Here is a 10920-nt window from a genome sequence, read left to right on the forward strand (position 1 = left end):
TAACCCCACTGAGGAGGCAGAGTAGCATGTCTGCTTTGTGCCATGTAAGAATCTGGTTTCCATGATAGGAGCAACAAGATCTGTTGTCCACCAAATGAACAAGTGTTCAGAACAAATACAATGTCACTGTCAGAGTGTTGGAGGATCATTTTTAACTCTGTTTTTCCTACATAAATCTACAAGGACATGCTATTCTGCCTGACAAGCACATTCTGCAAAAACTACCCAAAAATGAAGATAATCCTCTGAAAACGACGAAATACAAATTCAGATCTGAAATTCAAACTTTTGTGCCAAACTTGTGTGTTTGTCTTTAAGATCTGAATTTGAATGGAGAGAACTGAAACTGAACTACGAAAATGAATTAGGGAAACCAATTTTTCAAATACAAAGGTTTCAACTTCACTACAATACACATTCAAAGAACAAAGATTCAATTTCAAATACAGTAATTTGGATTAAATTTCAAAGCAAATATTCAAAAAGGCCTGTGCAGGTTCAAATTGAACAATTCACATTCAAATATAAAAAATTCAGATTTGCTCCCCCATATTTTTCCCAGCAGCTTTTTATTATTATTATTATTATTATTATTATTATTATTATTATTATTATTATTATTATTATTATTATTATTATTATTATTATTATTATTATTATTAAACAAGCCTTTGTGCATCTTTTGTCGCTTCCTCTCCCACGCCTCCTCCCTTCTCCATCCCTGTCGTCGCAGAGTGATGACGTAGACACCCCCGATGTTTACGACGGCTTTTTGCTAATTGAATGAAAATGCGGCAAGAAGAGCTACAGACACAGGATTAGTATTTCGCAGAAAGTCTGGAAGTATCGTTCTCACAATGACGAACAGGACATCTTACTTTTATGACCCAGACGTGGGCAACTTTCATTACGGTGAGTTGGGTTATTGTGACGGAAAAGAGGAGCTGGTGCTAATGTTAGCTAGCTACATGCTAACAACCCTTCAAAATTGGGTTACTTTATGTTTATTATTTTTATATATATGTGTAGTTTACAGCTTGGTGTGTTTTCACGGTGGACCGAGAGACATCTTGATGCTATTTTTTGTTGGCATGCGTTCATATTTTATTCACCGAATTATTAGAATCATTACTTGCTTCCTTTGCTGATTGGCTTGATGCGTTAGCAATAATGTTTGACACGAGTCTGTATTCAGTAAAGGTCTGATAGTTTATAAATTCACGCAGGTGGCTTTACATTAAGTTTTGTGTAACTTTGTAACTAAACAAATAAGAGGCACATGATAGTACCTGAGATTACGTTTCATTCATTAAAAATGTGCAAATGAAAATATGCAAGATTTATAAATTAAGAAATAATTAAAAAAAATTGGGAAATACAGGAGTCACATTCACACCGAGCCCTCGTTTTTTGTTGTGGCTATTACGTGTCTAAAATATTTATTATACATGCAGTGTGATACTGCTCATCACATAAATCACTAATAAACACAAGTGAAACAGATGCTTTGTTAGTATAATTATATATACTTACATTTGTAAACAATTAACGTTAACAAAAGTGTTTTACAGCGAGGTGAGAAACACCTGATGAGACAAAGCTCAGACACAAAGTTGATGAGAGGAAATTAGTCAGTTTAAGAGCACAAAGACTGTCTGTCAATGACAACTGTTGTTGTAAAACAAATAAATGAAAAATAATAAAAATAAGACACTGACACATTTATAAGACTAATGATGGCGAAATAAAGACTTTTTGAATTGGCTTGTTTAGCATTGTAGAAGAATTTATGTTTACCCTGAAGGAAGCAATATCAGTGTGTCTTGTTTTTATATCAGACATCACATTTAGTCCAAAATCATGCCCTTTAAGACCACATGTTTATCAGCGGGTAACAGATTTTACATTTGCAGCGTCATCTGATGGTTTTCTGATTTTATTTCTGTGTAAAATGACTGGAGCTCCCTCTGCTCAGCAGGGCAGATGAAGGAGGAGAAAGTGAATTAAGTGGGTGCTCCATTTAACACTAGTTGCCTTTTTTAAAAAAAATATGCAGACTAAGTTCTTAAGATGTCAACAATGAGGAGAAGATGTAAGCAAATCTGAAGTGTAACCGGTTGCTGACTGATTCTGATGAGGGAAGTTGGAGCAGAGATGTAGTGTGAATGAGAAGAAATAAACACACCTGCAAGTCTTTGTGTTATTTTAAAAAGTCACAGTACAGATGAAAAAACAAGAAAACTTCAGAGGGAGAGAGAATTATTCTACAGATTAGGACCAAGAACTGGGAACACTGGATCTTCTGTTGTAGGTGAGCGATAGTTCAGCAGATCTTGAGATGACTGGAGATGAAATGGACTTCATGTCGTCTCTCTCTGATAGGAAAAGAGCTGCAGGGACATAAAAGAGGAGTGATTTTAATGTTTAGATGGACAGAAGAAGGCACTGCTGACTAGTGATTGATGTGTAAACCGTGTCTCTCCTCCAGGTGCTGGCCATCCCATGAAGCCTCATCGTTTGTCTCTCACTCACAGCCTGGTGTTGCATTATGGACTCTACAAGAAAATGATGGTGAGCAGTGAGGAGAGATGTATTCAGACTCTGGTTATGGTTTTATCGCTATAGTAACACTGAACTGCTGTTTATGATTTGGTGAAACAAAAAACGGAGTGTAAACCACAAAGTTTTCTGTTAACAATCAGGTGTTCAAGCCGTACAAAGCTTCTCAGCACGACATGTGTCGGTTTCACTCTGAAGACTACATCGACTTCCTGCAGAAAGTCAGCCCCAATAACATGCAGGGCTTCACAAAGAGCCTCAACACGTTCAACGTGGGCGATGACTGGTGAGTTCTGCTGGTTTTCATCACACATTTCTCATCTCAATGGGCCTCATTCACCACCATCTTCTTATGAGTCTCCTTAAATTAGTTCTTAAGAGGTTCATTTATTGAAAACCTTCCACCAGTTTCATAAATGTGTTCAAAGCTGGTCAAATCTTTCCTCTTAGATTCATGAAAACCAGTCTCTACATAAGGTAGAAGGACAGACCAGCTGGTCCTACTTTGTAGCAGTGTTGTTTTTGGCAGCATCTCAGTTTTAGTCGTCATGACGAAAATGTTTATTAGTTTTAGTCACATTTTAGTCAACGAAAACTCAAAAAGGTTTTAGTCAAATAAAAAAGTATTAGTCCTTTAACAAATGAATTTAGGTCAATAATACGTATGAAAAAGTGGAATCAAGGTTGACAGGTTATTGCATCCCTAGCAGATCTATAAGTTCAACATATAGCAACACATTGTGAGCTTGTTTGATTATTTTCATCAATAATTACAAAATTAAAAGGAATTATTTTAGACTTAGACTTATCGTCATGAAAAAAAAGGTTCGTCAACAAAATAAATTCATCATCAACAACACTGATATGTAGGTCAACGACTTGGACATTTATGGAGTGAAATTCATGTGTTTGAGGGAACGGATCTGGTGTGTGTCCAGTCTGATTGTTTTAGGAAGACAAGAAACAGAATTAAATCCATCTTGACTGCGACTTGATCCTAAATGAACACAAGTAGTTAAATTCTCCACTGAGGAAAATTATGTTTAGGACATGATCTGCAACATGATTTGTAAATGACCAAAAGTTATTTTAGTAAACACAACTGTAAATTAATTCATGTGTTAGGATGAACCGAACAGCAGAAAACAACACAAAACATGTCGGCCCTCAAATGTTAGACGCCTCCTGAGCGTTCGCAGGATTTTTACCTGAGAACAAATCCGAGCCACAAAGATCTTCATGAATGCCACAATCTTCATAAGAAGAAGATTGTAAGTAGGACTGAAGAACAGATTTGTTCCTGAGGAGAGTCGGTGAATGAGGCCCGTTGTTCTCCTGCAGTCTGCCTACAGGTAACCAACCATGTGTGTTTCAGTCCTGTGTTTCCAGGTCTGTTTGAGTTCTGTTCAAGATACACAGGAGCATCTTTACAGGGAGCCACACAGCTCAACCACAAGGTAACACACACACTCACACACTCAAACATCCCAGTGCAGCTAAATTAGCAGCCCGCCAGCTGAAAGCGTCCCGAGCGCCGAAGTAACGGAGCTCAGATAGATCGTCTTTGTGGTCAGACTCAAACAGATGATACCTGAAATCTTGCTAACTCACCCTCAGGTGGTGTAAAAACCAGTATAAACCAGTATAGCATTGTAAAATGACTCAATGCTTTGTAGAGGCTCCATCACTGGATGGGTTAATTTTTATTTAATTTGTTATTTTATTTATTTGTTGTACAGTTCTAGTCAAAGAAGGTTTTAAATCGTTACTATGCTAAAAAGAATAAATAAATTACTTTTAAAAAGTTGCTTTCAGGTCTTCAGAAACATTCATATTCATAACATTTAGATTTATTTTCTTCTTTACTGGATTACCGATATTTGCTTTGGGACTAAATAAACAATTTACTGAAATGATGTATTTTTCTGTCTTGAGATTAAAGGATTTGTTTATTTGCTGTCTGTTTAAATCTTTCTTCAGATAAAACAATGAGGCAGAATTTCTCTCATTTGTCATTAAAATGATCAGTTATTTAATGACAGCCGGAAATAATCCAGATGTGTTTCAGTCGATTAAAACAGTTTTGTGCTGGTTTGGAGCACGACTGCTACTCATGGAAAAAGTTTGTCTGGACCTCTGATTAATTTAATGTGGAGGAAATGGTGTCCCACCTTCCAGTACCGGGTTGGACCTCCTTTGTCCTTCAGAGCTGTCTTAATTCTTGGTGTGATAGATGGAAGCAGATGGTGGAAACCTTCCTCGGAGGTTTTCTCCATATCAACAAGACAGCATCACACAGTTGCTGCAGGTTTGTCGGCTGCATCCATGATGAGAATCTCCTGTTCCACCACATCCCAAAGCTGCTCTACTGGACTGAGATCTGGTGGCTGTGGAGGCCGTTGGAGTCCAGTGAACTCATCGTCATGTTCTAGAAAGCAGGTGGAGATGATCTGAGCTTTGTGACATGGTGCATTATCCTGCTGGAAGTAGTATCAGAAGATGCTCCACTGTGGTCATAAAGGGATGGACATGGTCAGCAACAATACTCAGGTAGGCTGTGCTGGTTAAACCAGGCCACGTTGGTACTAAGGGGCCAAAAATGGGCCAAGAAAACCTCCCCCCACCATGACACCAGCAGCAGCCTGAAGCGTCGATCCAAGGCAGGATGGATCCATGTTTTCATGATGTTTCCAGTAGATTCTGAGCCGAGCATCTGAATGTGGAGCTGAAATGGAGACTCATCAGACCAGCAACGTTTCTCCATCTTCTATTGTCCAGTGTTGGTGAGTGTGTGTGAATTGTAGCCTCAGTTTCCTGTTCTTAGCTGGCAGGAGGCACCCGGTGTGTCTTCTGCTGCTGTAGCCCATCTGCTTCAAGGCTGGACGTGTTGTGTGTTCAGAGATGCTGTTCTGCAGATCTTGGCTGGAACCAGTGCTTACTGGACTTCCTGTTGTCTTTCTATCATCTCCAAACCTTCTGCCCATTCTCCTCTGACATCAACCAGACATTCTGGTCCAGACAACTGCTGCTCGCTGGATATTTTCTCTTCTTCAGAACATTCTCTGGAAACCTTGGAGATGGTTGTGTGTGAAAATTCCAGTAAATACTCAAACCAGCAACCATGCCACGTTCAAAGTCTCTAAAATCTTCTTTCTTCCTCATTCTGATGCTCAGTGTGAACTTCAGCAAGTCGTCTTCACCACGTCTACGTGATTAGATGTGTTGAGTTGCTGCCATGTGATTGGTGGATTAGATCAGGTGGAGGGTGAGTGTACGTTTCAGTAATTCACTTTAACTGATTCTGATTCTACTTCATTTTTTCCAGATCTGTGACATTTCCATTAACTGGGCTGGAGGTTTACATCATGCTAAAAAATTTGAGGTGAGACAGAAGCTCCTCACACCCTCTTTAAGAGGCTTGTGTCTATTAAACAACCCCTCACAGTTAAAGACCCACACATCTCCTGTGTTTGCAGGCGTCTGGGTTTTGCTACGTCAACGACATCGTCATCAGTATCTTGGAGCTTCTAAAGTAAGAAGATGCTCCTCTGAGTAACTTCCACTGTGTGTTTGCTTTGTTTCTTCAGTTCTTCCACTGTGTGTGTTTCAGGTACCACCCCAGAGTTCTGTACATCGACATAGACATTCACCACGGCGACGGCGTCCAGGAAGCCTTCTACCTGACGGACAGAGTCATGACCGTGTCCTTCCACAAATATGGGAACTACTTTTTTCCAGGAACGGGTAAGTTCTGCTTCAAGTTTGTTGAAGTTGTTTGATACATGTGGACGTAAACAGGTGACGTGTGTTTTCTGCAGGCGACATGTATGAAGTCGGAGCAGAGAGCGGCCGTTACTACTGCCTCAACGTGCCGCTCAGAGACGGCATCGACGACCAGAGTGAGTACAAACATCTGCTCTGACATGGGTCGCACTGGGCTACTGTGTGCCGCCAGCACCATGGACGTGTGTGTGTGTGTTTCAGGCTACAGGCAGCTGTTCCAGCCAGTCATCAAACAGGTGGTGGATTTCTACCAGCCGACCTGCATCGTCCTGCAGTGTGGAGCCGACTCGCTGGGCTGCGACAGACTGGGCTGCTTCAACCTCAGCATACGGGGACACGGGTGAGATCGGCGTCCTTTAATCAAAGAAAAAACCAAAAGACTTCAGGAGGCTCAAACATGATCACAACATATAAATCAGTGGTTATCAAACTTTTTCTACCATGCCCCCATTTGGAGGGAACAACATTCCCATATAGGTTCTATACCAGGGGTGGCCAATGTTGGTCCTCGAGAGACACAATCCTGCAGGTTTTCCATGGTTCCCCGCTCCAACACACCTGACTTAAACTAATGAGTCATTGTGCAGATCCTTATAGGCTGTTGGATCCATTTAATTTGAATCAGGTGTGCTGGAGCAGAGAAAACCTGCAGGCTCTCGAGGACCAACGTTGGCCATCCTGTTCTATATCATCGGGTCCAGATTTGACTGGGAGGTAACCGTGGGTAACTGGTTGCTTGGTAACTATCATAACAGGCGCAGGAGGCGTGGGTACAGGTTGGAAATGTTGTACCTGTGCAGGAGATTTAATTCACTCAGCTCGATGTGGCTGAGATGAGCCAATTAAACATCATCCATAATCTCTTCTAGTTCAGGGCTAAAGTGTCTTTTTATTAAGCCGTTAATGTTTATTAACCAAGCAGGTTTTCACCTTTCATCTAAAGTTTCATGTTGAAAAACCGGAGTGGCTTACTGATGACGGGGGTGTAACGTCTGAAGACATCCCTTTAATTTGTTGTGCTCAGACATGAAAACGTCTTTGAACACATTTACTGTAAAACCAAACAAAAAATATCCAGCTTCTTTCATCCCAGTTACCGGTTTATCTCTCCCTCTCTTTTTCTGTCTCCAGTCTCATTGTCTCGTTACCACGGAAACACAGTTTGTTGTTTGTAGCCTGAAAAGAGTCGGAGCAGTCCCTTAGCTCTTCTTCTTGATTATTAATAAAATCGGTGCATTTCCGCCTTCAGCTGTTTGGACTGTGAACCACGAGTTTGACCTCTCCTTACCTGCTGCATCTTCTGTCTCTTTCAGGGAGTGTGTGGAGTTCGTGAAGAGTTTTAAGATTCCTCTGCTGGTCCTCGGGGGAGGAGGCTACACAGTGAGAAATGTGGCTCGCTGCTGGTTGGTGTGAACTCCCAGTTAAACCATGAATCCAGATGTTGCCTTGTGGATGACATGAATGTGTTCTGTGTTGTAGGACGTATGAGACGTCTCTGTTACTGGATGAATCCATCAGTGATGAGCTGCCTTATAGCGGTGAGCCCCACATACATCCACACACCAGCTGTGTGAGCGATGCTGCTGGAAGCTCCGAGCATCTGCCAGAGTAAAAAGCAAGGCTGCAGAGAAAAGCTGATCATTACCCAACACACACTGACTGAGGAATAAAAGTGTTCTAGCAGCTGTTTTAAACACTGAAATGGGGCCGTTTAAACCAGCTTTACCCAAACTGGTGTGAAATAGAGATGAAAAGGAACCCATTTCCCTCCAGGACTTCTTCCTGGTGGTGTTGCTCCATTTTCTACGTCAAGTGACGGCTAGCTAAGCTCCCTGAAAACGGACTAAATTACGTGGGTAACCGACTCAGACGAAGGACGAAGCTGTCCGTCTGTCTTCTGCATTGAGCATTAATGGGCCTCAACTCTTGCAGTTTTTCAGCAGGACCTGGTCTAATGTGCTCTGGATGCTTCCAGACTTTACAAACTTACCCTCCATCCCACCAACAAACCTGATGTACCGTAGTCTGCGTTTACAAGCTTGTCGTTACCGTCTGTCGTACGTATGGTTAGCTGGACCTCTCCTGATTGGTTGAAGCTGCGTTCCTTTCATATCATTGGCAGATAAACTCTGTGGATTCTAACCTGACGGCGCCCTACAGTAACGCACTCATTAACTAGTTAAATGTTTTTTCCCCTCTGAGATCCGGCTAACTTGAAACCCTGAGACGCTCACATGAGCTCAGCCAGGTTCACGTTGTGCAGATAAAGTTTCTCTTGACTCTGGATGTTCTGTGATCATGCTGATTTTTTTTTTTTTTCTCTGTAGAATATTTTGAGTACTTTGCTCCGGACTTCACGCTGCATCCCGATGTCAGCACCAGGATAGAAAACCAGAACTCCAGACAGGTAAAAAAAAAACATGTTCCCATGCTGAAGAAGTGATTTTAGGAGCCGTTTCTCTTCAGTTTGCTTCATCTCATTCACACTGGAGCTGTTTGATCGCTTCCACGGATAGTCCGTCCGTCTGGAGTGGTGTGAACACACATTTGGACCCTGGTTAGGACCAAAGAACTAGGCCTGAACAATATGGGAAAAAAAATGTCAGGATTTTTCTGACAGATAAATTCCAGCGTCTGTTCATATATGTAGAACTCACGATGGAGGATTAGCACATGAGATGACGTCGATGTAAACTGAGACACGAATAGCTTCACATACCTGCAAGATGCAACCTGCAGCCAAAACACGAGATTTCTGCTTTGTCTTTGTCTGATGTTATTGGTCTGATTTCCACCACAGCTCCTCATTTCTCTACATGATTTCTGTACGTCACACACACAGGTGGCCACACTCCACCCTGTCTTTATTCCCTTCATCAGCACATTTCAGAGGTTGGACTGTTTTCTGTTTTTGTCTCCGTGTTTGGAGTCGGTTGCGAGGTTTGACGAAACATCTGTAAACTGGACTCTGCAGGTTTGAAACCTGGATGTCTGTTGAACATTAACTGCACTACTTTGCTAATTGGACCATTTTATATTGTGATTTCAACTTAAAAACGATCTTTTCAGCTCTACAAAGAAGGGAACTCTGGTCTGGTTAGGGTGAACGCCACGATAACTGGCTGCCTCTCCTGCTGCTCGTACTGGACAGATTCTGGTGAAAACCAGCACAGGTTTAACACCAAAGTAAAAACAGAAACTGGGCTGGATCAGTTTTATTGTTGCTCCATTGTTTTCAGTCCTGGCCAATCACTGAGGTTCAGTTTCTTTATTAATACCTGTGGGTAGATTTGTTTTGCAGACACAATGAAAGCATTGCATAACACACACACACACACACATTGAACCTGACAGACAGGTGCTTGATTGAATAGGTAAAAAGATTAAATAAGATCAAGATAGATATAAATATGAGCCATTGTTCTTCTTTCTTCTTGGCCAGTAGTGTTGGGGAATATCGCCCCCTAGTGATCAGTTTTTGTAACTGCATGACATTTAGGAGGTTTGGTTCTTCAGGGTCAAACCAGACTGTCCAGGTGTGAATGCATCCTCAGTCTCCAGGTAGATGGTTGGGGTAAAGTACCAGCTGTGTGTGGCTGTCTGTGCAGTACCTGGAGCAGATCCGTCAGACTGTGTTTGAAAACCTGAAGATGCTGAACCACGCGCCCAGCGTCCAGATCCACGACGTTCCGTCCGACATGCTGAGCTACGAGCGCAACGACGAGCCCGACCCCGACGAGAGGGGAGCTGAGGAAAACTACACCAGGTCAGGAAAATACAAAACAGTCCACATTAAAACGACTGATCTCAGCTGTGGAGCTAACGTTCTTGTGAACTTCCTCAGGCCAGAAGCAGCTAACGAGTTCTACGATGGCGACCACGACAACGATAAAGAGAGCGATGTGGAAATTTAAGCCAAGCTGGAGCTTTTCTGGACGGAGTCGACCTCTGGGATCATACGGACGTCAGTCAGCTGGCGCAGAGTTTCTTTCCTCACAGCAGGAAGAGCCTTAGTGATTCATCAGTTGTGCTTTTCATGAACACTGAAATACGCGGTATGTTTTTATTCACCCCATGTAGTCATGTTAGCTTCATTATGAAAGGTTTGGATAAAAGGGCAGAAAAACTGAATTTAGAAGCCACATAAGCCAGTTCAGCCTGAGACTTTAGTTCTATAAAGACAAAATACAGGGAAAGAGGCAGGAATAGAATAAAAATGCAATTAAACACATTTTAAAAACAAATTATTTTGGTGTTAGACCATCACCAGTTTTTTAATCATTAATTTTACAGTTTGAGACCCTTTATTTAAAATCTAGCATTATTCACCTGCTTACAGCTCTGATGTCGGATCCTGGTGTAAATATTTCCAGCTTCAGGTGAACAAGAATCCAGGAATTACTCCCCTCCATCTTTGTGATGTTCAGACTGCAGTGTTCCTCTTTAGCCACAAACGGCTTTCGTGTGACTTTTGATAGCTTTTAATAAAGAAAATTAAAAAAAGACGTTCAGACTGTTTGTTTTCTTTCCCGCCACCAGAGGGCGACAGGACATAAAGAAAAACTCAAGGGGACAAAG

At 41.7% G+C, this 10920-nt stretch overlaps 1 protein-coding gene across 1 annotated transcript; it reads left to right on the forward strand.

The window, feature by feature from the left end:
• The first annotated feature begins 732 nt into the window (after positions 1–732).
• On the forward strand, positions 733–10846 carry hdac3 (histone deacetylase 3). The gene is made up of 14 exons (XM_041990217.1): positions 733–912; positions 2489–2571; positions 2703–2845; positions 3935–4016; positions 5885–5941; positions 6036–6091; positions 6170–6303; positions 6378–6458; positions 6544–6682; positions 7656–7745; positions 7822–7880; positions 8670–8749; positions 9951–10108; positions 10187–10846. Exons 1-14 carry the CDS (start codon positions 858–860, stop codon positions 10254–10256), a joined length of 1287 nt encoding a protein of 428 aa, XP_041846151.1. The 5' UTR covers positions 733–857; the 3' UTR covers positions 10257–10846.
• Positions 10847–10920: the final 74 nt, after the last annotated feature.

The sequence above is a fragment of the Melanotaenia boesemani genome, chromosome 7 (assembly GCF_017639745.1).
Source record: "Melanotaenia boesemani isolate fMelBoe1 chromosome 7, fMelBoe1.pri, whole genome shotgun sequence".
NCBI classification, from domain to species: Eukaryota; Metazoa; Chordata; class Actinopteri; order Atheriniformes; family Melanotaeniidae; genus Melanotaenia; species Melanotaenia boesemani.